The 26,005-nt window shown below is 35.4% G+C and overlaps 3 protein-coding genes across 3 annotated transcripts; all 3 read right to left on the bottom strand.

The window, feature by feature from the left end:
- Window positions 1-6,204, bottom strand: LOC110915528. Its single transcript, XM_022160248.2, has 7 exons — window positions 6,008-6,204; window positions 2,325-2,404; window positions 2,133-2,203; window positions 1,252-1,322; window positions 1,079-1,160; window positions 926-975; window positions 1-377 (listed from the first exon to the last, which is right to left on the bottom strand). The coding sequence occupies exons 1-7, from the start codon at window positions 6,116-6,118 to the stop codon at window positions 306-308; spliced, it is 537 nt and encodes a 178-aa protein (XP_022015940.1). The 5' UTR covers window positions 6,119-6,204; the 3' UTR covers window positions 1-305.
- Window positions 6,205-12,594: 6,390 nt separating this feature from the next.
- Window positions 12,595-17,895, bottom strand: LOC110918240 (phosphoinositide phosphatase SAC6). The gene is made up of 14 exons (XM_035985710.1): window positions 17,859-17,895; window positions 17,689-17,808; window positions 16,999-17,105; window positions 16,816-16,902; window positions 16,645-16,722; window positions 16,291-16,361; window positions 16,123-16,221; window positions 15,913-16,012; window positions 15,495-15,603; window positions 14,987-15,059; window positions 14,715-14,808; window positions 14,496-14,588; window positions 13,607-13,676; window positions 12,595-12,789 (listed from the first exon to the last, which is right to left on the bottom strand). The coding sequence occupies exons 1-14, from the start codon at window positions 17,893-17,895 to the stop codon at window positions 12,659-12,661; spliced, it is 1,269 nt and encodes a 422-aa protein (XP_035841603.1). The 3' UTR covers window positions 12,595-12,658.
- Window positions 17,896-21,107: 3,212 nt separating this feature from the next.
- On the bottom strand, window positions 21,108-25,408 carry LOC110915526 (G2/mitotic-specific cyclin-2). The gene is given in 11 exon segments (XM_022160239.2): window positions 21,108-21,470; window positions 21,557-21,834; window positions 21,927-21,959; window positions 21,961-22,149; window positions 22,682-22,774; window positions 23,326-23,448; window positions 23,536-23,646; window positions 24,200-24,245; window positions 24,327-24,383; window positions 24,503-24,635; window positions 25,119-25,408. Coding segments are annotated over 11 exon segments (1,263 nt in total). The 5' UTR covers window positions 25,162-25,408; the 3' UTR covers window positions 21,108-21,313.
- Between the last annotated feature and the right edge of the window lie 597 nt (window positions 25,409-26,005).

Genomic DNA, 26,005 nt, shown 5'->3' with positions numbered 1-26,005 from the left:
TCAGAAAAAGATATACCGGTGTCATGTACATATAACACGCATTAGCCAGCATACATGGATATACAATTCTAAACTCGAATATATAAAAAAAAAATCGTATACAAACAGAAACTGATACGCATATCAAACTGTCACATTGACTCTATAAGAAAAGAAAACATAACACAACGATAACGTAAAACTGTTTCATTTTCAGATATCCTTTAGGCAACAGTTACGAAACCACCCGAGCACAGTTTCTGATCTCCTCTTTGTATCCAGTTAATTAAAATCCAGAAAATTACCATAATCTTTTTGAATGAAGTCTACTTGAAGACTTTATTGCTAAAATATTTGCCGACCCTGTTGGATAGTATCAACCAAGGTATCACTCCAACCTGCATTTAATCAATCAACGTCGGCATAAAATTATCACTAGATAACTCTAGAAAAAGCCGCAGGTGCAATCAAACGTTTTACGAATAAAAAAACATAACAAAAAGATGTATCAAAGCCAATGTTGTAGAAGGCGCTAGGCGCTAGTCGGGCGGTGAGGTACAGCCTAGGGATTAATCGGAATGGGATTTTTATATGTATTTTTTCAAAATTATATATATATACCCAATAATATAAAAATAATACTTCCAAATTCACATAAATACTTCAAGTTTCAGATAGTATGGTTCGATTTTGACCGATTTTGACCGCCTAGGACCGCCTAGAACCGACTAGGACCGATTTTTATCGATTTTGACCGACTAATATTGTCCGATTAATCCGATTTTTGACCGCCTAGGACCGATTTTGACCGATTTTTGACCATGACCGATTAATTGACCGCCTAGCTCAAAATTAGGCAGTAGATGACCGCCTAGCGCCTAGGCGCCGATTAATCGGCCGCCTAGGCCGATTTCTGCAACCATGATCAAAGCTATTGGTAATTTACCATTACACTGTCGTTGACAGAACCCCCAGTTTTCCAGGATAAAAATCTCCCTGCATAAAATTGCGACGGAACCGTGATACTTGCAAGCGTGTTTATATACACATATGGGTATGTATAATACATAATCACAGAAAGAGGGTAAAAAAGATTTACCAAAGGGTTGCACAAGTTCTTTGGATATGGCAGCCACAGGAATCCGCCAAAAGTACACGATGAATATAAGATATGTAAGAATCTGGCCAAAGAAGAATATAATAATATGTGTATCAAATTAAATCTGGTAAGTTGTGATCAATAAATAAATCAAAATGTTAACGTAAAAACACCTTTGAAATCATCAGCGTTTTCTCATACAGGACGATTGATGTTTTTATCTCCTTGCTGGCTGACTCTTGGCCTGCATCGTCATGTAAAGTTGTTGGAATATATTGATGTGATCTATCAGTCTAGCAGATGAGGTAAAACAAAGTGTGTGTGTGCATATATATATATATATATAGGGAGGGGCTCATGCGAGAACTCCATTTATTGTGAGAACCGCGAGAACCAATGTGAACACAACCTAAAATAGCTAAAAAAACCTAACCCCCCCCCCCCCCCCAAAAAAAAAAAACCTAACCCCCGCCCCCCCAAAGCTAAAATGCTAAAAACTAAACCCCCAAAAAAACTAAAAAAATAAAAAAAAAAAATCTAAATTTTTTTTTTTAATATTTTTTATGCTCAAATCGCTACTTTTAGTGGCAAAAAATTTTTTTTTTTAAAAAACAAAAAATTTAAACTTTTTTTTTGTTGGCTTCGAAAAGTAGCGATTTTTATATAAAAAATATTAAAAAAAAAAAAATTTGTGTGATTTTTAGCTATTTTTAGGCATTTTTGGTTGTGTTCACATTGGTTCTCGCGGTTCTCGCAATAAGAGGTGGTTCTCGCATGATCTTCTCCCTATATATATATATATATATAGAGTAAGGTTAACATACAAAAAGCCTTATCATACATCACGTAGGAGACAATGGTAACCGTTGGATCAGGGGTATAATCACGCATGGGACCACATAATCACGCATGGGACCACATAATCACGCATGGGACTATAATCACGCACGTTCTATGATAATAACGCACGTTATATTTTTTGTCATGTATGTTAATGTAGGTTAAGCCTTGAAGTACATTATACTTTCTCTATATATATATATATATATTATACTTTTTGCAAGCTCTCTCTCCTTAGCGGCTGCCATTCTCCTAAGCTTTGCAGATTGAGCAAATGTTGAAGGCCTGCAATATGTGGTCAAAGTTGTGAGGAACAAATTGAAAGCCAATTCTGTAGAATAAACTACTAAAATTGGCATATAAGAGTTTTATATATGGATCGAGTGAAACGGAAGATGGTACTCACTCTGATAAAGCGGCTGCCTCCTTTGACAGTTGCTTGATTTCGGCACGTAATTGCGCATCCTTCTCACTTACGGACGCTTTCTGACACAAGAAAAGATTATTAACTTTTAACGACAAAATGATATCGGAACAGAAGTAGATAGTTAGTGTAAATCTTTTTAGACAATGATATCCACAATAGGTATGTTGCACGTGCGCATTATCAAACAACGATAGTGTATGAGGATGACTTAAGGGTTTCAAAAGTATAACAAATAGGCAAGAAATTTGACATGTGAAGGTGACAGAAACATCAAATTCTCCATTGAAAGAGCCTAGACTATCTTAAAACCGTTCTAATATCTATTACACTATCAATGCTGTTAGTGTTCGAGTCTATTGTACTATCTTAAAACCATTGGGTGTCAGCCCAATGGCCACCAGCCCGCATTCTAACCCGGAGGTGGCGGGTTCGAGTCTTGCTCGTTCCCAATGCCCCTACGGTAGCGGATTTAACCCCAGACTCAGGCTTGCTGGGTGGCGGTCTGCGAGGTGGGATCACCTCGGCGGTTGGGAGGACCGTGGAATATCAGACACCTCACACACAAGCCCCTCTCAAGTCTCAGGTACCCAAGGTTTAAAAGAACGGAAACGAGTTTCGAGGCATTTTCCCTTTGCCTCACGAGGCGTAAGGCCGAGGCGGTATTAATAAAAAAATGTAAAAATTATATATATTATAAAAATAATAATACTAACTAATTTCATCATCGGATTCATCAAAATCATCAAAAACACACTTAAAAAAGACATGAAATGCTTGAAATTGACACAAAAAGTCAAAAACAACTATCAAAATCCCCTGAAGCGCACCTGAGGCGCAGCTTTCTTAGCGCCTCAGCCCCTCTGAGGCGCATATACATTAAAAACACCATGAGGCGCGCCTCAGACTCGTTTTTTGGCCGTTTCGCCTCGAGGCGCGCCTTGAGGCGCACGCCTCAAACGTTTTTTAAAACCATGCATGTACCACACATTGAGCTTCTATAACTTCAGATTATCATATCCAGTTGCTTGCAAAAATGTGTAAAATCTAAGCATAGTTGTCAATAGCGATCGCCATGGTTGCTATAGCGAATAGTGTGGCGTATAGGTCCATGCACGCTATATGGTCTGTAGCGATAGATAGCGGCCTTTAATTTTTTTATTGTTTTTTAATATAAATAGCAATTAAATATCTAAGTAGTTAATGCGGTAAAATATCGGATATCGGTCAAGGACCGATATTTGAGATATCGGTAATTTTAATATCCTGCTAAATTTATATATATAGCAATTTAACACTAACAATTGTAACAAGTAAGAACTGCCTAAGACTTAAAACACTAACATTTAACAGTAACAACTAACAATTAAGACTTAAAACACTAATAGCAGCAATAAGAAGAAAAATGAACGGTAGAAATAAGAATAATGGTACTGATATCGGGAAAATCGGTGATTTATCGATCATATATCGGTCAAATATCGGACAATATCGTTGATATTATCGGTACCGATATTCTGACCAATATTTTGTACCGCTATCTCGGCAGGGGACCGATAACCGATATATGTTATGAACCTAATCGTTAACCAATTGATCCAAGAAAAAAGATAGAAGCTTGAGAGAATTGATAGACTTTTGGAAGAGATTCAACTAATCATTTTCATTCCTATTAATCTCAAAACACCTAAAGCCATTACATAGGCTGTACATAAGTTGATGAAACTAATAAATAATCTAACCACCCACTAACCCATTATCTACTACTAAACTAACAAATAAAAGAAATACATGTAGATATAATTAAACTAAAATAATGTAAATGCATGATGGACTTCGTGGGTTTTATGGCACACATCAATATGATATATCGGTTGATATATTAACTATACATAGTTAAATATAGCTATAAAATGTTACGTGCAACCCATGTAATCGTCACATGCATGCCCACGTTCAACATGTTTTGGTTTCTTTTTACTTTTATAAGTCATATATTATGGAGTCAAAGTAATTAGTGGAGGTAGTGGTTTATTTACGGTTATGCCTTTCTTTTATTTCCCTTGTTTTGAAGGCTATTTATGCCATATGTATTGTTAGTTTTTGGGTATGAATGAAAAATTAAAAGAGTTTATCTCAAAGTCTAGTTCTTGCTAATTTCTTGAGTTTGATCCACTCAACGGATTATTTATCAACCGATTGGTCCATATCAATTGGTATCAGAGCAGCCGTGATCCACCGTGAACCATGGTCGCTCAAGCTCTATCCGAAGACGAGTGGCGCCAACATGTGTGCGAAACCTTGGCGAGACACGAGTCTCAACTTCAAAGAATCTTCACCGCGCTTCGATCGATTCGAACCGCATTGGAAGCCCTCCAATCTCCTACACCACCATCCTTGTCAACCGCTTCCGCCACGCCACCACAAGTTGCTACCGAACCGTCACCAAACACTAAGCCATCTCCAGAACCGTTTACTCCATCTTCAAAACAAACTTATCTTACCAACCCTTCGGATCCAACTCCTCTTCGACCCAATCCAATGAACATCCACCACCAAAAAAGTGACTCTCACCTAATAGAAACCCAATATGCCAAACAAAAACCCAATATGTCCATGTTTCTAATGCCTTCCACACATACACCTCGTTTCTTTGAGAAAGATCACCTCATGCCAAAACAAACAAAAATATTGCCATCGTCACCTTCATATGGTATTGAGATGGGTCCTCCTCAACCCTGCCATTATAAGGATCACTTTCATCTAAAAAATGAAGTGCAGATTGCATATTTCGCGGGAAAGCGTGAATGGCGTCCACCGTGGCGGCTCGTTATTATTTATCCAGATTCCATGGGACGGACCGAGTGGCGCAATCCGTGGCACTTTGTTATGACTCGCCCGAATGATGTTAAAAGAACAGAGTGGCGGACACCGTGGCTTGTTACCGAGCATCTTCCGATCGCATCCTTGAGGACAAGGATTGTTCAAGCCGGAGGGATTGTTACGTGCAACCCATGTAATCGTCACATGCATGCCCACGTTCAACATGTTTTGGTTTCTTTTTACTTTTATAAGTCATATATTATGGAGTCAAAGTAATTAGTGGAGGTAGTGGTTTATTTACGGTTATGCCTTTCTTTTATTTCCCTTGTTTTGAAGGCTATTTATGCCATATGTATTGTTAGTTTTTGGGTATGAATGAAAAATTAAAAGAGTTTATCTCAAAGTCTAGTTCTTGCTAATTTCTTGAGTTTGATCCACTCAACGGATTATTTATCAACCGATTGGTCCATATCATAAAATAGCTGGATTTTAGGTTTTTTTGTTAAATATACGTGTAAAATAGCGTATATACAACGGTATTTTGATATAATATTACATATATTTTTTTTCTAGTGCATCAATATTAGCGCCCGCTATTTATCGCTATATAATATTACGTATCTTATCGCTATTTGCCGTTAACAACTATGATTCTAAGAATGCATAAAAGAACAGATCATTAGATGATTAGAACTTTGAAACTAGGGCTTTTACAGTACATCAATTTCGTACGGTTAAATCATAACATATCCAACAAAAATCAACGGTGTAAACCAATCGATAGTAAACGAAACAAATACAAGCGATAATTAAACAAAAGCGCGTTCGGAATCGGAACTTACATTCTTCAAATGTGCTAAATACTTGTCGAATAACTGGAGAGTGAAGACGAAAATGAAGATGATTGGTGCAACTATTGATTTCGTGTGGCGTTCTAGGGTTTCTTCCATCATTAATTTCGAATCCAATTTCAGGTTCTGATGGGTGAATTTTGTGCGCTTTACGAATAATTTGGGTGCATCGTGTTCTTCTTTAATTTTTTTTTTTTTATGTTTTTATATGATTAAGACTCCAAGTTATGAAGTTTGGCAAAATGGGTCCTTGTGTTTGTTATATTTGCCACTATTGTGGCTTAAACTTTTCATTAGGGTCCAAAATGACAACAATCAACTTATTACTCCTTTAAAAAAAGTAATTATATTTTATTAATAAAATATAGGTTTGTTAATTCGCTTTTTAACTACCAACTAGGTCGCGTTACGGCGAATTTCTTTTTTTATTTAGTATGTGTTTACATGTGTTTTGAAATCACTACGAGTGTGCTGCGAATGGAACTGCTGACAAGAATAAAAAGAAAATGTAGAAAAAAACACTAAAAGATAATCGAAAGAAAATCAACCAAAAAAGTTGTATAGTAACAATGTTGTTCGTATGAAACCCGTGGTCAGAGATGAGCAAATTGTTCTGGGTACCGGTACCAAATTTGCCGAACCGAAAGATCTTAAGTACCAATTCGGTACCGACTTTTGGCGTTCCTGGTACCGGTTCACTACCGTTTTTTACCTTCATATACCGGTACCCTAACCGGTATGTTCGGTATCAGTAACGATTCTGTATCGGTTGGCACCGAGCTCATCCCTACCCCTGAAACTTAAAAAAAAAAAAAAGAAAAACTTAAAAGTTGAAGAAAATCAACAAAAAAAAGTTGTATGATACCGATATTCGTACGGTAACCGTGATCAGGGATGAGCAAATGGTACCGGGTAGCAGCACTGGATTTCCCGAACCAAAAGATTTCCAATATCAATTTGGCACCAACTTTTGGCGTTTTCTGTATTAGTGTCGGTTTTTATCTTCATGTATTGATACCGAACAGGACCGTCCCGGTATTTTCGATACCAGTACTGGTTCGATACCGGTTGACACCAAGCTTATCCCAAGCCCTGATATTAAAATTAAAAAAAAAGATTAAAGTTAAAAAAGTAAAGAAAATGCCTATTATTATAATATTAAAATAATAAAAGAATTAAAAAGACTATATATTATTATAATATTAAAATCACTATTCATTTCAATTTGTTTAGTAATATATAGTAATATATAGTAATATTAGTTTAACTATAAAAGGTGTAAAAGTTCTTGCTACATACGCAGTTGGGTTAAACTAAATACGTTTTCAAAAGTGTGGAGTTGTGTATAACTAAAACAAATTAAAAAAAGCCAAAATAAAATTAAAAAAGGTTGGTGAGTGTTTTGTCATAGTGTGATTGGCTAAAAAAGTGTGATCACACCCTCTCTCACACTCCTTGGCATAGGCAACATAATCTTTAACGCCTCTTCCTACTTATGTGAATTTGACACCCATAGATATGACACCCAGTATACTCAGTCTAAATGTACCTTAATGTCACATCAGTGATACAAATCACGTAGTCCGTTTGTAGCATTTGGTATGTTATAATAGTAAATTTTATTCGGATTGTTCACTAGGATCTTGTGTCTTTGTTTTTTGTTAACTAATATAATATCCACTTTATCCAATAGAAGCTTGCGCATTTGCCTTTAATTAGCTAATCGGAGACCTCATAAGAGGTCTCACATCTCAAATTTCTCTCACTCATGATTTATCTAAGATGTTGATGGTATTTGAGGTCATACATTCCTTATAAATACTTTATCTCTAATATATCGGTCTCTGATATTTGCCTAATGTGTTACACAATAAGAATGATTAGTGGTTATTCACATAATATTTTATCTTTCGTAATGCAACCACAAGTCCAATAACCTTGCAAGGATAAGTCATCTTGTCGTTAAATTTATGATACACATATGGATTGGGGAAAATCTCGAAAATAGCAACTGACGAACCTTTATTTCCAAAATGGCTACCTCCTAAGTCTTGGGAGGACGTTTCACGCTCCGTGTGCATGGGAAGCGTCGTCCAATACATACATGACACGTAGGAAGCGTATGACACTTCTGAACTCCGCACATTTGGGAAGCTTCTAAGACGTCTGAGACATCTAGGAGGCGCCACGTGTCATGTTTGCATTGGATGATGCTACAACTTGATAATCATTCTTAAAATGACGCTTCCCATGCATATGGATCCGTGAAATATCTCTCCCAAGGGAGCAACTGAAATTAAAAAGCCACAAACCCGACACCAAAAATACATAAAAAAGTACACATATGAGACCAAAATGTCCCATATGTATTCCATGTGTATGGTTGAGCAGATAGAACATGGATGTAGCAAAACATGTTGTACCATGACAAAACTATGTGTCACTTAACTAAAGCACTTATATATATATATATATATAGAAAGTATATTGTACACTCCCGGTTAACGTACGCTGGGAAAATATAACGTGTGTGATTAGTTGTTAGTTGTATAACATGCGTGATTAGGGTTCGTTTCAATTAGCCTGGGATTGATCAATTGTCTGATCAATTTCGTCCAATTCGTTTCAATTTTCTTTTCTTTTTAGTTCAAATTGGCCATTGTTCGGTCAATTTCATCGAATTGTGTTCAAATTTACATAATATAAATTAGCAACAAGTTGATGGTTTGAGGTGTTGTACCCCATGTTTTGGGGATTTTTCAATTTTTTTTTTTGATATTTCACTCTAAATCCAAAACTACTTGATTTTGTAGTTTTAACCCAAAAGTTTTTAGTTTTTTCAATTTAACCTATCAACTTTTTTACTTTCAATTTTGATTCCCTATATTTTTCATATTTTGCAAAATTTTTCGTTTTACGTTTAGTTCTAAATTTTGCGAGTTAACACGGCACAATGTGTGTGTGGTTCAACGATTTTATGTTTTGTTATACGCTTTGTTCTAAATTTTGTGAGTTAACATGACGCAACGTACGTGTGGTTCAGTATACTTACGTTGTAACACCCACTTTTTCACATTCGAAAAAGACAAAAATAACATACTAATTTTTAACAAAAATTGGGCATGACCCGTTCGTACAACAGTCGATTCCCTGCTTTTAACAAACTTCATTCAAAATTAAGTGCTACGACATTTTTTTTAAAGATATAAAGGTTGCAACCATACAAAATTCATTACAAGTATTTTGACCAAACTACCCAAAATAAGATTTTAAAGAAAATATCCAACTACTTATGAACACCCTAGACTTAAGTTTAACATTACATCACAAAAACCATTTTGACCCTTTTACAAGAAAGCGACTTTAACCGAAAGCGCATATATGGGTGGTGTGGTGTGTTCGATCCGAGCTCGCCATCCTAAGCATGAGATTTACCTATCATACATAACACCAAAACATTTGTTAGTTCAATTACTAAACAAAATTCAAGGCTTTCATTCACTTATCATTATTCGACCCGTTAACAAATTTATCATTTTGTCAACATCCTTGTTGTAGTCACTCTTTCCTTACTAGCGTAAATTTTCTTTATACCATTCATCCTTACATTCGGAAACATTCAAAGTATAAACCTTCTGACGCATCCGTAATGGGTCATTACATACCATACATTTTTAACACACTTTCATCATTTCAGCCCGTTGTTAACAAGTCTTTACTTAACCATTTCAACATCATACTTTCCAAACATTTCGACCCACTTGAAGTGGGTCATTACGCATTCATTACCATTGCATTTCCTATCCATCTCTCAATACTCAACATATCACAAATCTACCATGAACATCAATACAACTTTGCACTAAGATTTAAATACCAAAGTTAAACATAAGTAAGTCTACATGAGGGGTAAATAAAGTTCATTACGCATTCGTTGCTCAAGGGGGCTGTTGGGCCGCTTACTAAGGTAATTCCGCTGCCGAATGACTCCCGATTTATGCTCCAGCCACAAGCCGTGCTTGACCGTAAGTTGGTGAAACGTGGTAATCGGGCTGCTATGAAAGTGTTGGTGAGTTGGAAGGGGCAAACGGTACAAGATGCTACATGGGAGTTCCTTGATGATTTGAAGTTGCGATTTTCGGATTTCTCCGAGCTCACTCTTGAGGACAAAAGTGGCTAAGAAGGGAGTCTTGATACGTTTAATATTTCGTTTGTTTTTATTTGCATGAGTTCAGGGACTATTATGGCTTTTTTCTATTTTTGTGGGTGACTATTGTGAACTTGGTATTTGTTTTTGGTTCACAAGTCAATTGATTTCCCTGGAGGCTGCATCCAGAGAATTACGTATCTTCTCCTCTAAGTTTCTTAACCCTAACCCTATCATACTTGATACATATTATTTCATAGTAAGACCATGTGTAGTGGTTAAGAAATATAATGCCCCCACCGTGGGGCATTATCCGACACGTGGCAACCCAGTCAGCATGGGGCGTTATTGCAAAATTGGCGTAGTGGGAATAATGCCCAAATAATGCCCCTTTCAATCCTTAAAAAAAAAACAACAAAGTGATTTCTCATTGGTGGGTCAACATAAGTCAAAGCTCCAACAATGCAAAATGGCGTTTTAATAATCATGCCTGATTCATATTTTTTGAAAAATAACGCCCGGTAACGCCGGATGTAGTGGTTACCGGGGCGTTATATGGCGTTTTTTTTTGAAAAAAATTTATAAATCACGCCCCACTACACACGGTCTAAGAGACATGAGGCATGGAGGAAAAGTGAAATAAATAAAAGAGGGAATGATCCCAATGAAAAAAATTAGATATTATCAAATGCTTAAACTATTAAGCCAAACTCCTTTTATGGTGACTATAAATATGGCAGGTTGAGCCAAAGTAGGAAATATGAAATTGACTTGAGTACATAATTGACCTTCTAAATGGTGTGAATTACTCAAATCAAAGAGCACGTTCCACCTAGAAAATTAAATTTATAAAAATTGGTGTTTATGTCGAGATTGGGGCTCCAAATGATGGAATTTGGGTTCCACATCTAGAACCAACTGCTTATTTTTTATTTTATTTGCTCATAGTTCAGCTCGTCGAGACCTTTTTGTCCATTACTTATGGCCTTGTAACTCTAAACGTGGCCTAAGTTATTTTCTGCCTCATTTGCCTCTGTTTAGCTTGTTCAAGTATGAGCATGCTAACTTTTAGATCAGCTTCACATCAACCATGTCGGGTTATTGGTTCACCTACGTAGGGGCGGTTGTAATGTACAAGGAGGGGTTGCACCGGGCCACCCCTCAACTTTGTCGACGGAGTGTAAAATTAGTGCAAAAAAATATTTTCTCTCCGTTTTATTTATCGGGGTAGCCTTAAGCAAATTTTAGGATACCCCTACATCTATTTTTTATAGGAACCTCGGAACTTGTCTTCTAGATCCGCCAATGGACCTACACATACTACTATATATTTATTTTAATAAAATGAAACTTTACACCACTCTTACCATGTTTGACCTGTTTGACACGTTCTTTGTTCGCCATTTTTTTTATTCTACCTATAATTCTATATAATACAATCATAATTTATAAGTAAATGAGTCAAAATTGTCACATCTAATATTTATATAACGCATTAGGAGTTGAATGGAAACAGTAATGGGGACATTGGTGGAGTTGGAGAGAGCATATAGGTGGTGAGCTGGGAGAAGCATACGTATATGGGTGTGGTACCAGACCCTGATATTTTAGTTAGAAGTTCGGGTGAGACGAGGCTAAGTGACTTTCTGCTATGGCAAACGACAATGCATGTTGTATTCAGCAAAAGCGTTTCGGCCAGAGATTGTTGGGGAATTTAGAAATCAATGGATAATCAGAGAAGCGTGTAATCACTCTCAGATCAAATTATTTCGGTGGTTCTTCCGAATAATTCAATCGAATACAACTCTGAATTCGAGAAACTGAACAACGGTATGTGTGTGTATGAGAATTCGTATTGTATTCGGCAAAAGCATTGCAGCCAGTCAGCCAGAGATTGTTGGGGAATTTAGAAATCAACAGATAATCCAAGAGGCATGTAATCATTCTCAGATCAAATTATTTTGGTGGTTCTCCCGAATTATTCAATCGGATACAACTCTGAATTCGAGAAACTGAACAATAGTATGTGTGTGTGAGAATAATGTCCAAATTCTGAAAAATTTAATTTCTAAGGCATTTTTTATAAAACAATTTAATCAAAATAAAATTTTTCCAAGCTCGACCCAGCTAGGGGGGCTCTACCCCTTAGACCCTGCTCCCAGGGGCGTTGCCCCCGGACCCCCGCCAAAAGGGTGTTGCCTCCTTAGAACTCCCATTCGGAGCTGCGCCCGAACTCAGAATTATAACCACTCAAACAAGCGTGCACTCCCGCACTTCCTAACTTGTTCAGTGTATATTATAATTCCTTTTAGTCATCAAGTTAATCCCGATTCCACTAAAATATCTAACAGAGATGGGCTTACGACGTCTGGTTTTGGAGACTTTGAAGTTTCAAAGGAGTTACTATTACTAGGACAAGAACAAGAACATACAGGTAGAACCAAGAACATACAGTTTACAATGAACAATGTGAGCTATATATATGAACTATAAAATCAGCGTGTTGGTTTGTTCAGGCGGGGTCTGTTGCAGAAAGCCCGACCATTAGCCAGAACACATTTTATTATCACTATACTCATTGTTGCCCAGAAAATAGAAAGGGGCAATTGCCAGAAATCATTCCCAACTGCATAACATGTAACATGATCAATGAGTTTTATTTTGTTGAAAATGATTATTATTATTGGCAAAAGATCAAATACAAATAATCTTAACATACTAAACATACAAATTGAAGGAAAACCCAAAAAGACAAGGTGGCATTTTTGTAATTACTACCAACTATCAAAGTTACAACCAAAAATACCTAAAAAAACACAAATTTTTTTTTTAACATTTTTTATTAAAAAATCGCTACATTTCGTTAGCAAAAAAAAAAAAAAAAAACAAATTTTTTTTTTTGCTGCTACTAAAAGTAGCGATTTTTTAATAAAAAATAAAATAAAATAAAATAATTTGTGTGTTTTTTTTATTTTTTTAGATTTTTTTAGGTTTTTTGGGGGGTTTAGTTTTTAGCATTTTAGCTTGGGTGGGTGGGGGGGGGGTTAGGTTTTTTTTAGGTTTTTGGGGGTGGGGTGGGGGGGGGGGGCGGGGAGGTTAGGTTTTTTTAGGTTTTTGGGGGTTGGGGGGGGGGGTTAGGTTTTTTTTTAGGTTTTTGAGGGGTGGGGGGGGTTAGGTTTTTGGGGGGTGGGGGGGGGTAGGTTTTTTTTAGGTTTTTTTTTTTTTTGGGGGGGGGGGGAGGGGGGTGGGGGGAGTGATTAGGTTTTTTTAGGTATATTTGTAGAGTAACTTTGATAGTTATTGATAATTACAAACATGTCACCTTGTCTTTTTGAGTTTTCCTTCAATTTGTATGTTTAGTATGTTAAGATTATTTGTACAAGAACTTTACCCTATTATTATTATTTCTTTTAAAAAGTAAAAGAAAGATTTTTATAACTCACCTTGCATAAGTGACAACAATGCGAAAACGATACCCATCAGTATTACTCCTAAAACAAGAGGGAAGAGTGGCTGCAAAAACATTAACTCCATGTAAGTGATTATTGATTCTAATGACTTGTATTAACAATGGGAAATATAGCAACAAATGGTTTTTAAGGAACACGAACAAGGCCATCTTCGTGTTCGTTTTTTAAGGAAATGCCGATGTTCGTGAACTGTTCGCGAGCACATGTAGAACATAAGTTTATGTCCGTGTTAGTTTGTTAAGGAATTTTAGTTGTTCGCCAACAATTCGTGAACATGGGTTAAAATAGTTCATGAACACGGGTTGCGAACACAAACAAACGCAAACGAACATTAAACTTGAAATTAATTAAAAAAAACCACCATTAACCTTATAAATCTGACACAAGCGTATAGTCAAATACAACCATATTAAATGATAAATAAAAAATTCAAGACACAAGAATTCTAAAACAAGCAATGTATGATAATCAAGTTTTACTAACTTAAGACATAATTATCTAGAGTTACTTAGACATATCCCAAAAAAGGTATTTAGTGTCCAATTTCTTCATATGTTTAGATAAGAGTTTACATTTTACTCTTTTTTAAATGTAATTATTAACTAATATTTATGGAGGAAAGTAAAAAGGGGTGAAAAAGTAAAAATTAAGAGGGAAAGTGAAATATTAGAAAACATTAAAAACTTTTAACAAATTAACATATTACCGAACATTCACGAACGAGACCTTTGTCGTGTTCGTTCATTTAGTTAATCGAACAAAATATCTTGTTCGTTCTCGTTCATTAACTAAACGAACGAACATAAACAAACTTCCCGCTGAACGTTCGGTTCGCGTACAGCCCTAAGTGTACGATACTCACTGCAATAGCTTCCATGCCTTCTTTTTTCAACCCAGATGCCTTGTCTCGAGAAGTAGAAACAATGTAATTCCCTTGCACCAAATCGACCGAATCCTACATAGTTTAAAAATAAGTACATTAGTAATTAATTAAAATGTATCAAGTTTAGATGACAGATAAAAGGTATATCAAACCAAAACACCTCTATTTACTATAGAAACTGAAAAATAAAGCCCTAACCTGTTTTGTACCATCAACAAAGTTATTGAGGTAATAGCGCATTAGAGCATTCCAGCCGTCTATAAGAATTCCTTTGATCGTCCTATAACCAAATCTAAAAGACAAAGACCAGTACAATGTGTATTAGTTCCAAGTTGACAAGTTTTGACTTGTTACCCAACCCGCCCATTTGTGATTATATTTTGTATTTTTAAGAAATATCAAAATCATTTATTTTAAGAAATATCATTTTGGTTGTATCAAAATCACAAAGAAAATTCACGTTGTTGTACCTCACAAAATCACCTTTTAGAGCAGGCGTCCCCGAATACTGGATGCTTATATCATCTCCGTGATTAGCCCATACTGTTGGAAACATATCCCATCAAGATAATTTATATAAATTAGAGCATCCACAATAGGGTGTTTTTTTTCTCATTTTTAGCCTCAAAAAGGCCACACCGTCAGGTGTTATTATTGTATAGCTCGTTTTTGGGTTGTAGTTCTTGGGGAAAAAAAAAAGACAATTTGGATATGAGTGGGGGCCACTGTACCATATAATATAAAATTGATATATATAAAGAGAGAGAAATAAGCGGTTAAAAAATTAAAGTGTGGTGATAATGTGTCAATGTTTTAATTTTTTAATGTTTCTTATTGGGTGTGCTTTGAATGTTTTTGAGGAGAGTTTTTTTTTTTTTTTTATATGACAGTTAATTAGACACGTTTTTTAGTGTTTTTAAATCTCCTTATTGTGGATGATCATAGTACAAAAAGTTAAAATCTGACACTATGATATACATATTTTGAAGCAATCATCAAAACTTGGATATGTGTTAATGGTTTCTTCTGCATCAAATATACCAAGCCTTTGAAGTTGATATTCCATCATTTTTCTCCCAATCATACTCTACACAAACACAAAAGTACAGTTTACATATGAACAAGTAATTATATGTGAAATCAATTTAAATTACGTTTTATCTAAAACGGTTCAGATAAAAAAAATGTAGAAAAAAAAAGAATTTCGGTCAAAAATCACCCAAGTGTATATTTAACGACTACAACATTCTAAAATTATTTTAATTAAAAAAATATAATATAAATGTTGTATAAATCAATTATATTTGGTGGTTTTAATAAATGGTCAAAAGATGGTTGAGTAAAAAATTACTCATTAAACGAGCTACCTATTTTGCCACCTCTAAGAGTAATATACCTGTGTGACGTTTGTACGGTCTAAACAATCTATACAATTAGTCCGCACAATTCCAATTTGCGTATCACTTTTTTCGCCCTTGTCATTTAACAAATAGTACCTACCAATTGAAAATAAAGTAAATACATTGTGCTCACAACCAAAGAGTCAAAAGTTCCTTAGGAATTGACCACAACAATAATATTAATATCCTTAATAATATATTCTTACCTATTTTTAATGAGAAAATCCTCAATTTGATCATATAGGATGCTTAGGTGCTCAAAATGAACATGCCCACAAATCTTATGGAAGTCAAAGTGATAATATCTGCAGACATAACAGAAAATATAGCAAGTCTCATACGAAAAAAAATGGAAATATTAGATAAAAATCTACCTCAAGTCATCGTTAAGAATATTCTGCACTGAAGTGGCAAAAGTTTCAGTCAAGCGTCCTTCATCACCGTGCTATAAAAAAATAATATGTGCAACAAATCCACATAAAATAACAAGAACAAAAGTGGCGATGTTGACGTATTTACTTATGAATGAGTCGGCTTGTGTTTATTGTTTATTTATATCCGGTCAAAAAGGTAAAATTAAAGAACAACGGGTCAAAAGAGCCGAACAGGCCAAACGGGTTGAAAGTTGTCCAAAGAGTATTTTAAATTCTTTAAACCTCTTACTCGTTTCACTCAAAAAATAAAATAATTAGAGAAATAATATAACTTTTGTAATGACATTACTATACCGTATTGACAAGATCAATGGCCAAAACATTTCCATATTTCTTCCTTAAGTCGAAAAAGTGGCTCTCAGCAACTCGAGGCTGCAGAAATAATTATACAAAAGTATAGACTAATTAGGAAATACATGTGAAAATAATAGTTAACACCCAATTAAGCAAGCATTATACACTCACTGCTATCTCGGGTTTCAGAATCTCAAACTTTGGCTTATATGACAAATCAACAATTTGATCCCAGAGAAAAGGGATCGACCCTCGGACCTACAAACAGAAAATCTAAGAACCAGTATCTATAATGATTAAATCAAAATAATATGTAAGATTTTAATACTAATGATAACCGGTACAAAACTTTACCTGTACAAATGATGCCGTGTACCCTTTGAATTGTAATATTTGTTCACTTTCCACAAAATTTGCGACGTACCCATCTGCATCCGCTCCTCTTCTCCACATCCGAGTCCCTATTCATACTCCGTTCTTAATATTTGGGGACTAAATGCGTTACAAATTGCAAACTACAGGGATCATCTGTGTACTTTTGAAAAGCTAGGGACCAAATCGAAAATTTTGAAAAACCAGAGGGACTATCCGTGTACTTTACTCCATTACAACATATTTTATAAGAGTTAATTACTGTTTTCATCCCTGTGGTCTGTCAAAAATCACTATTTCAGTCCATTAGTTTAAAAATTGCGATTTCAGTCCCTATGGTTTCACTTTCGTAACCGTTTCAGTCCACCTCGTAACCATTTCAGTCCCCGTACTTAACAAAATAATGGATTGGAATGGTTACGAAAGTGAAACCACTGGGACTGAAATGGTTACGAAAGTGAAACCACAGGGACTGAAATCGTAATTTTTAAACTAATGGACTGAAATAGTGATTTTTGACAAACCACAGGGACGAAAATAGTAATTAACTCTATTTTATAATGTTGGTTATTTAACAACATATAATCACTTTCAAAACGCAAATCCAAATAGCACCTTTGCGCTTGACTTGAATGCATTAAGAGAACATTATGAAAAATATTCGAACGATACCATTTCTCCTAGTACACCTCCTTGCTATCAGGGTGACATCTATAATATCTTTGCCTATTGCTACTTCAAAGCTCTGAAAAGCTGTTAGAAAGTTAAGGAAATGAAATGAAATAAACACTTCTTTAATTAAAAAAATAAATATTTCTGATAAAAAAAAAATAAAAAGATACTTCCTTGAATAACAGGAAGAATGTATGCATCCAACATCTGCAAATGTTGTCAGGAATATGAAAAGTTTTCAGGTAATTGTGTTTAAAATGTTTTTTATGAAATAGAAAGTCAAACCTTGTTATCTATAAGAAGCTCCAACATATAGTTATTCCATAGGAACCGCGGCTCTGCCTGTGTCAAGGAAATTCCAACATCTATTTCATTGATAACGGGTCGAATGTAGAAGGAAAATTAGCTAAAAAGAAATAGTAGTCTAAATTATATACAAAATGGACATAAAAAGTATTGATGGGCTTAAACCGGCCCGACCCATTTTGACCCATCCCGCACAATTTGCCAACTCTAGTTTCGGCAATGGTAGATCCATGATTTCTATTAATGTAAGCAATACTTACCTGCCTCCAGAGAGGAAGTCTGGTTGATTCTTCACCCAAGTCATTCAACCGTTGGGCGCTGCAAAAAGGCAAAAAAGTAAAGGGTTGTTCAAAAAGCTCGCGGCTCGCTCGAAATTGGCTCGTTTGTAAATGGGCCGAGCACGGGCCAAGGTAAGCTCGGTTTGGTGGCTCACTCGTTAGGTTCATTTAAATTAAAACCCAAATTTTAATATATGTCCCAAAAGTATAACACAAATTTTATTATATATAAATTATAAATTCTTTTGTGTAAATATGTGTAGAGATATAAAATTAATTTTCTTTAAAAAAACGCGCCGGCTTGATGAGCTGGCTAGAGCACAACATTTCAGCTCGTTAAGATAAATGAGCGGAGACGGTTATGCTCACTTTAGCCAGGCATGGCTCGTCTCGTTTAAGCCCTAACAAAAGTCATCATTCACATTCGAAAAAATCCTTATTTTTTCGTAAATATGGAGAAAAAGCAAACCTTAGCGTTATATTGACATCATATGAAAAATAAAGTCCAGGTGTTTTTTCCGCAACTTTTAACAGACTATAAAACTCCGACTCCATCTTCTGCAAGAAATGGAAAAGGTTACACAAATCTCATAAGCTAATCACCTATAAAATCATTTCACCTTTTCATCGTGGGATCCTTTCGGTGAACGATCACACGCAAAGACTTTTAGCGACAACACTTTGTAGATGGGATGGCCTAAGAATGATCCAACACATTCACGTTCGGTTATAACTATTAAATACGATCCTGCCAACATATAGAAACAGTTTAAGATAGTTGTATATATGAAAGCTTCACTGCATGAAAAACAAGTTACAATGATTAGAAAATCATCTGACCTGCCACAAGCTTTAGCATCCCAATAACACCATAAATTGTCTGGATTTTCGGGACACGAACATTGGTACAATGTGGGACTTCATCTACATAAACAAAAGTTGTATGAACATGTTTGATATGGAGGCATGGAGCTAATCCAAGAGTTCACAGGAGCAAAAGGGTAAAACCAAGTGGGCTAGAAAAGGGACGCCAACTTAAAACCGACATAACTTTTGATCCTTAAGGATTATGGGGAACTTAGACTAGTAAAATATGGGCGAAATTAGCGTAACGAAACGGACATTGTGACAAATGCGATAGGCGGTTTACCCTAACTATTGGACCGATCCACTTTGATTGATTCCATTTCTTTCGGTTAAATTGGATTTTAATAATCCAAAGAGTTAATTACTGTTTTCGTCCCTGTGGTTTGTCAAAAATCACTATTTCAGTCCATTAGTTTAAAAATTGCGATTTTAGTCCCTGTGGTTTCACTTTCGTAACCATTTCAGTCCACCTCGTAACCATTTCAGTCCCTGTACTAACAGAATAAATGGATTGAAATGGTTACGAAAGTGAAACCACGGGGATTGAAATGGTTACGAAAGTGAAACCACAGGGACTGAAATCGCAATTTTTAAACTAATGGACTGAAATAGTGATTTTTTACAAACCACATGGACGAAAACAGTAATTAACTCTAATCCAAACTATGACCTAGTGGCTGATACTAATTCATATTGGTAATGTGACCAATGACACTCCTAACTTTTAGTTCGTCATCAAGGGCAATCTCACTCCAACAGAGACGTAATTGTGCTTGCCCTTCACATCATTTTGATCGGTATAAAAAAGTCAATCCATTTTTTTTTCTCATTTGTAAAACGCGTGTATTGTACATGTTATTAATTCATGCTTTTATTTAGTCATCTGATTCAAATTATAGGCTATTAGTTTCAATTCTCAAATTGAGATTTTCCCAATTAAAGTGTCTTGATCAGTTATCACAATACCGGTAATCATCTTGAATCAAACAAATAAATCATGAGTTGCAAATCTGAGAAGAACAAACAAACAAACAAACAAACAAACGAACCAAGAAGAGTAATGGAGCCATCATGATTAACAGCCAAACAAGAACCAGAAGAACCATCAATGGGTTCTACAACATATTGATCAGGTAACTCCCATAATCTCATGCGGGAATACAGCTTCGCGGTCTGATCCATCTTCTCCATCCTTTATCTTCTTCGATTATGGATCCGTATTGTATTTATTTAGATTGAATTCGTAAAGAAATTTTGGTAAGATAGATTTAAAAATGGAAAGGGGAGAGTGAAGAAGACCCCCACAATTGTTGTTAACAGAAAAGTGCTTAGATTTAGGAAATGTTGTATGGATTTTGAAGTTAGTTATTATGGTTGTTAGATTGAGCTCCCTATTTATGCATCTACTGCCCATGGCTTTATAGCCTAGTGGCATCTTAGGGGTGAGATAAGGCTTTGGGATCAATAGGTCCTGGGTTCGATTCTCACAAGGGGGGTTTTCCCACATTTATTGGCATTATGCCTACTGGAGATGAATATGATCGGGTGATTCCGCTGGTGGCACAATGACACTCCAGTGATCCAAATTTGCCGTTAAAAAAAAAATTATGCATCTACTTGGACATATGTCATATGATGATTGCTTTAGCAATGACTTTTCACTAAACACCCTCAGCGCATCCGTAGTGGACCAGCGAATGATGTCGGTGGGTCAACGTGGCATCAGTGGCGGACCTATAAATTATTTGCTGAGGGGTGCGGATAAGGTGTTCAACCATATTGTCAAAGAGTGCGGTCGGGTGTTTTTTGCCTAAAATATACACTAATTTTTTTTTTCAAGGGGTGCGGCCGCCCACCCTGGCTTTGAGAGAGGCGCAGAGAGAAAATATGAAAAGCGAGGGGTCCGTGAGTTAAGTAATAAAAAAAACAAATCAAATACTATAAAAACATTATAACAATAACAATATGTATTATAAAATGTAAGTTATTCATTATTGTAAATTGGGAATAAAAAAAATAACAAGTTCAATTGGTAGAGCATGTTCAACATTGGTTGTTCACACATTTTGAACCACCATTGTAGTAAGTAAACTTTTTTTCTAAACCACCCCCCTACAGAATACCTCAGTTGTTAATACCAACCCCAAAGTTTATGTTAACATAAACTACACTCATTATTGTTGTGCTTGTGCCTCATCTACAATAATAAACTTTGCTGGCTCACACTTTGCTGCATACCCAAACTTTGAAGTGTTGTACTTCCTATAAACTCCTGTTAATCTCCCTGTTCCTGCCTTTTCATGGTATCCCACAATCATCCTTGAACATTCCCTATAACACAAGTCAACAAAAAAAGTCAACAAAACCATAAATTTATCTTAACAGTCAGTCAACAAAACCATGATGTATGGGCTTACAGAAGCTGATGTTCAGAGTAGTTTGTGTGCCATTCACACGTCTTGGACCATTGTTTGAACCCGTATAGCGTACACTGAGCGGTGTAGACCGCAACCGCGGCCAAGAACGACGGGGCAAATTTGATCATTTCGTATTCTACAAGACAGAGCTCGATCAAGAAAGACGACATTTGATCGAGTTTTGTATCGGATTGAGCCGCCTTGAGATATCTTTTCAAGAACACATATGGTGTTGGCACTGACATGTTGAACTCCAATGTGTTTAACATTAACTTTTCCTTAATAAACACAAAAAAAAAAAAAATATTTAATTATAATTATTACTATTTCAATAAAATCTGTAAGAAATTGTTAATGAACATTTTAGTACCATTTCAAGAATTTCACTTCTTGAGTAAGCTTTTATCTGAGATGAAAATCAAATCCTCAACAACCGGGACCGAAACCTCCTCGTATTTACACGCTAAAAGCATCGCAACCAAACCGACCAACTGCAGCTTCTTTCTAACAACATTTTGCTTAGCCAAAAACCGGTCTATGAGATTAACTGTCAAGAACAGTGTCTCATGTTGAAGGTCAAACTTGTGATGCACCTGTTTTTTAAAAAAAAAAAAAAAAAAAAAATCTTTTTAGGTAATTATTAATTATACAAACAATAATATTTAAAGGAGTAAACTGCCATTTGGTCCCTGTGCTTTGGTCACTTTTGCCATTTTAGTCCAAAACTCAAACCTTTTGCATCTGGGTCCCTGTGGTTTCAGTTTTATTGCCATTTTGGTCCAAAAATGAAATCAGATCACATTTTTCTTATAAAATCCTGCTATTTTGTCTTTTTCCGCAGGGGCAAAATGATCATTTCTTTTTTATAAATAAATACCATATTTTATAAGACAAATATGACCTGATTCGCCCCAGAGGAAAATGACAAAATTGCAAGATTTTATAAGACAAGTATGACCTGATTTCATTTTTGGACCAAAATGGCAATAAAACTGAAACCACAGGGACCCAGATGCAAAAGATTTGAGTTTTGGACTAAAGTGGCAAAAGTGACCAAACCTCAGGGACCAAAATGGCAGTTTACTCTATTTAAAGGGTATGATAGAGATTTCAAATTTAAGTTACCTCAATTAGCCAGTCAATTAGTATGGATCTCATCCTCTCATTGATGTCAGATTGTTGTGTTAGCATATAGTTTGGAGAAACCATACCATAAATCTGCAATTCACAGCATAAAAGTTACAATCTTTGTCATGTGGGTCCCTATATAAAGCATTCCAAAAATATATAAGAGTGAATTTCAAGGATTGTCTTTTATCTTTATACTCATTTTCAGGCGCTGTCCTTTATGTTCAAAATTGACGAGTTTTGTCCTTTATGTTTTCATATCATACACGTTTTGTCCTTTAGGCCTAACCCAGTTAGTTTTTTCAGTTAAATTTGGTCATATGCTTTGTACATAAGAGCATTTTTGTCAATTCAAAGGTAAGTTCAACGGCAGATTTACAGCTCAAAGCTTCTGCAACCTTTGAATTGACAAAAATGCCCTCATGTGCAAAGCACATGACTAAATTTAACTGAAAAAACTAACTGGGTTAGGCCTAAAGGACAAAACGTGTATGATATGAAAACATAAAGGACAAAACTCGTCAATTTTGAACATAAAGGACAACGCCTGAAAATAGGTATAAAGATAAAGGACAATCCTTGAAATTCACTCAATATATAAATAGTAAAAAAAATAACCATTTTAAAATCAAAATTGTTACCTCCATCTTTCTATAATAAGCATAAAGTTCTTCAACATATTCCACAACAGCAAGAGTATTTTTGGTGTCAGAAATATCTATATCCACAACTGGTTCTTCAAATATGTCCTCCATTTCAACCTCCTGTTATAAAAATATATCAATTATTTCTTATTATTTTTTTTAAAATTAATATGGTATTATGCACAAAAAATGCAGAAAAATCAATACCATATGATCTTTTTGAGGCTCTGCTGTTTCCAATGCCATGGGCACAGGTTGATCCTCATCATCTTCAAAGATCTTAAAACTCTCACTCGATTCTTTCGGCTTCAAAACATTCTGATTTCGATTAACATGTTTCGGTTATTAACAAAATATATATATTAAATTGAAAAAGAAAAAAAAAAAACTTCATGGGCAATGTTGTAGAAGGCGCTAGGCGCTAGTCGGGCGGTGAGGTGCCGCCTAGGGATTAATCGGGATTAATCAGGATTAATCGGGATTAATCAGGATTAATCGGGATTAATCGGAATGGGATTTTTATATGTATTTTTTCAAAATTATATATATATACCCAATAATATAAAAATAATACTTCAAAATTCACATAAATACTTCAAGTTTCAGATGGTATGGTTCGATTTTGACCGATTTTGACCAATTTTGACCGCCTAGGACCGATTTTGACCGATTAATATAGTCCGATTAATCCGATTTTTGACCGCCTAGGACCGCCTAGGTACCGCACCGACTTTGACCATGGCCGATTAATTGACCAACTAGCTCAAAATTAGGCAGTAAGTGGCCGCCTAGCGCCTAGGCGCCGATTAATCGGCCGCCTAGGCCGATTTCTGCAACACTGTTCATGGGTATGTAGAAATTTAAATTGTACCTCAGGAGCACATTGTTTCTTGTTGGCAATTTGAGCAGCAAGTTTCCTTTATTAGAACAAGTAAATCAGTAATCTGACCCATAAAGATTCAAACTTTAAACTTTACCATAGTCAAAGGTTACAATACCTAGTCATTGGTCTATGAACTTGATTAACATCATTGTTCTCATTGTTTCCATTTGCTCTAAAGATAAAATAACATTAAAAAATCAGATAAATTATATCTATATCATGGGAATTATATTTAAAGAAAATATATTTATATATAACTTTCTTTTTTTAAATATTATATTGAACACATACTGTGATAAAGCTCTCTTGTTGACAGCACAAGGGTAGATCTGGGCTCCTCCTTTCTGATTAATCACACCCAAAGCTCTTCTGTTATTGTTGATCTCAACCCCAAATTTCCTACTGGTCATCTTCTCTCCTATAATTTCACAAATTAAAGTCAAAGTTAAAGTCAACACTAAAGTCAAGATTTAGGAATTCAAATGTGTAAGATGCAAGTAACTCCAGAATTAACTTTTGACTTGCAAACACATAAAAAAGATACCCAATTTAATTTATAAACTTAATCAATCTTAGATCTGTTAAAAGGGTTTTCAAAATTCAAACTTGTTGATCTAAATTCAAATCTGAATTTAGGTTTTTTTTTTCAAGATTCAGCTAAACCCATATAGAAAACAAAACCAAAATTTGATTTCTATAAACAAGATTTAAAATTTAAGGTTCTTATTATCAAGATTTAGCCAAACCCATATAAAAAAACACAAAGAAAATTTGATTTGTATAAACAAGATTTATAAATTTAGGGTTTTTATTATTAAGATTCAGCTAAACCCATATCAAAAACAAAACCAAAATCCCATTATCATAAACAAGATTTATAATTTAGGGTTTTATTATCAAGATTTACCTTGTAGATTTGTGGGTTTGTTGTTATCTACTGAAATATCCATTACTCACAACAACAAAAACCTGAAGAAACTAATCGAAAAGATCTCGAATAATCAATCAATCAAGAAACCCACAAATCAAAGAACCCTGGAGTGTAGATAAAGAGCATTTAATTTAAGAACAACACCCTTGAAATCTACACACTTTTAGGGTGCATTAACTGGAAGAAGATGAAGAACAATGAAGACAAAGAGTGAGAGAAAAAGGGGATTCTGAAGGGGTAATTATATTTGAAATCAACGGCTAGTAAAATATTGCCGTTGGATTATAAGATATAATAAAAAACATATCAGGAATATATGACTTTTTAAGGTCTTTGGACAGCAAGCCAGCAACGGTCAGGTTTTGGCTTCAATGAACATGTGATGGACACCTTTGATTTTAAATATTTTTAATTAATACATATATCTTATTAGGGTGTAAGGGGTGCTCACCTAAGAGGTGAGTCCCCTCTCTTACGCCAAACCAATCCTCGTGTGCCACGTCAACTCCCCTCTTAAACTTCCCTAACACCCTAAATTGATGGCGGCACTCCCCTCTTAGGTGACTTGGTTTTTTATTAAAAAAAAAGAAAAAAAGAAAGAAAACTTCTCATTGGTCCACTCATCCTCTCTCCTCCCTCTCTCCTCCCCCTCTCTTCGGTGAATCCCCACCCATTTCACTCCCCTAAACCACTCACCTAAGTGATGGCGGCGGTGTTCCCCTTAGGTGAATGGGGTCACCGAATGGACTCCCCGCTTACACCCCGTGCACCCTTAGGGTGGGGTTCGGCTACAAAGTCCATTTTTCCTACAAAATGTACAAAGTCATAAAACACCATAATTTCAGCCATAAAACACACTCAAA

Source organism: Helianthus annuus, chromosome 16 (assembly GCF_002127325.2).
Source record: "Helianthus annuus cultivar XRQ/B chromosome 16, HanXRQr2.0-SUNRISE, whole genome shotgun sequence".
NCBI lineage: Eukaryota > Viridiplantae > Streptophyta > Magnoliopsida > Asterales > Asteraceae > Helianthus > Helianthus annuus.
The sequence above is the reverse complement of the archived record's forward strand: the minus strand, read 5'-3'. Positions and strand labels throughout refer to the sequence as shown.

Bases quoted from the DNA above. Each gene is read 5' to 3' on its own strand.
- LOC110915528 (XM_022160248.2), bottom strand. From the start codon at position 6,118: ATGATGGAAGAAACCCTAGAACGCCACACGAAATCAATAGTTGCACCA. The intron at 2,405-6,007 runs GTAAGTTCCGAT...TTCTTGTGTCAG, and splicing joins ATTTAGCACATTTGAAGAAT to AAAGCGTCCGTAAGTGAGAA. The intron at 1,161-1,251 runs GTGTTTTTACGT...TTCTTTGGCCAG, and splicing joins AAACGCTGATGATTTCAAAG to ATTCTTACATATCTTATATT.
- LOC110918240 (XM_035985710.1), bottom strand. From the start codon at position 17,895: ATGTTGGATGCATACATTCTTCCTGTTATTCAAGGAA. The intron at 17,809-17,858 runs GTATCTTTTTAT...TTTTAATTAAAG, and splicing joins TCTTCCTGTTATTCAAGGAA to AAGTGTTTATTTCATTTCAT. The intron at 16,222-16,290 runs GTAGATTTTTAT...TTATGTCTGCAG, and splicing joins ATTCTTAACGATGACTTGAG to ATATTATCACTTTGACTTCC.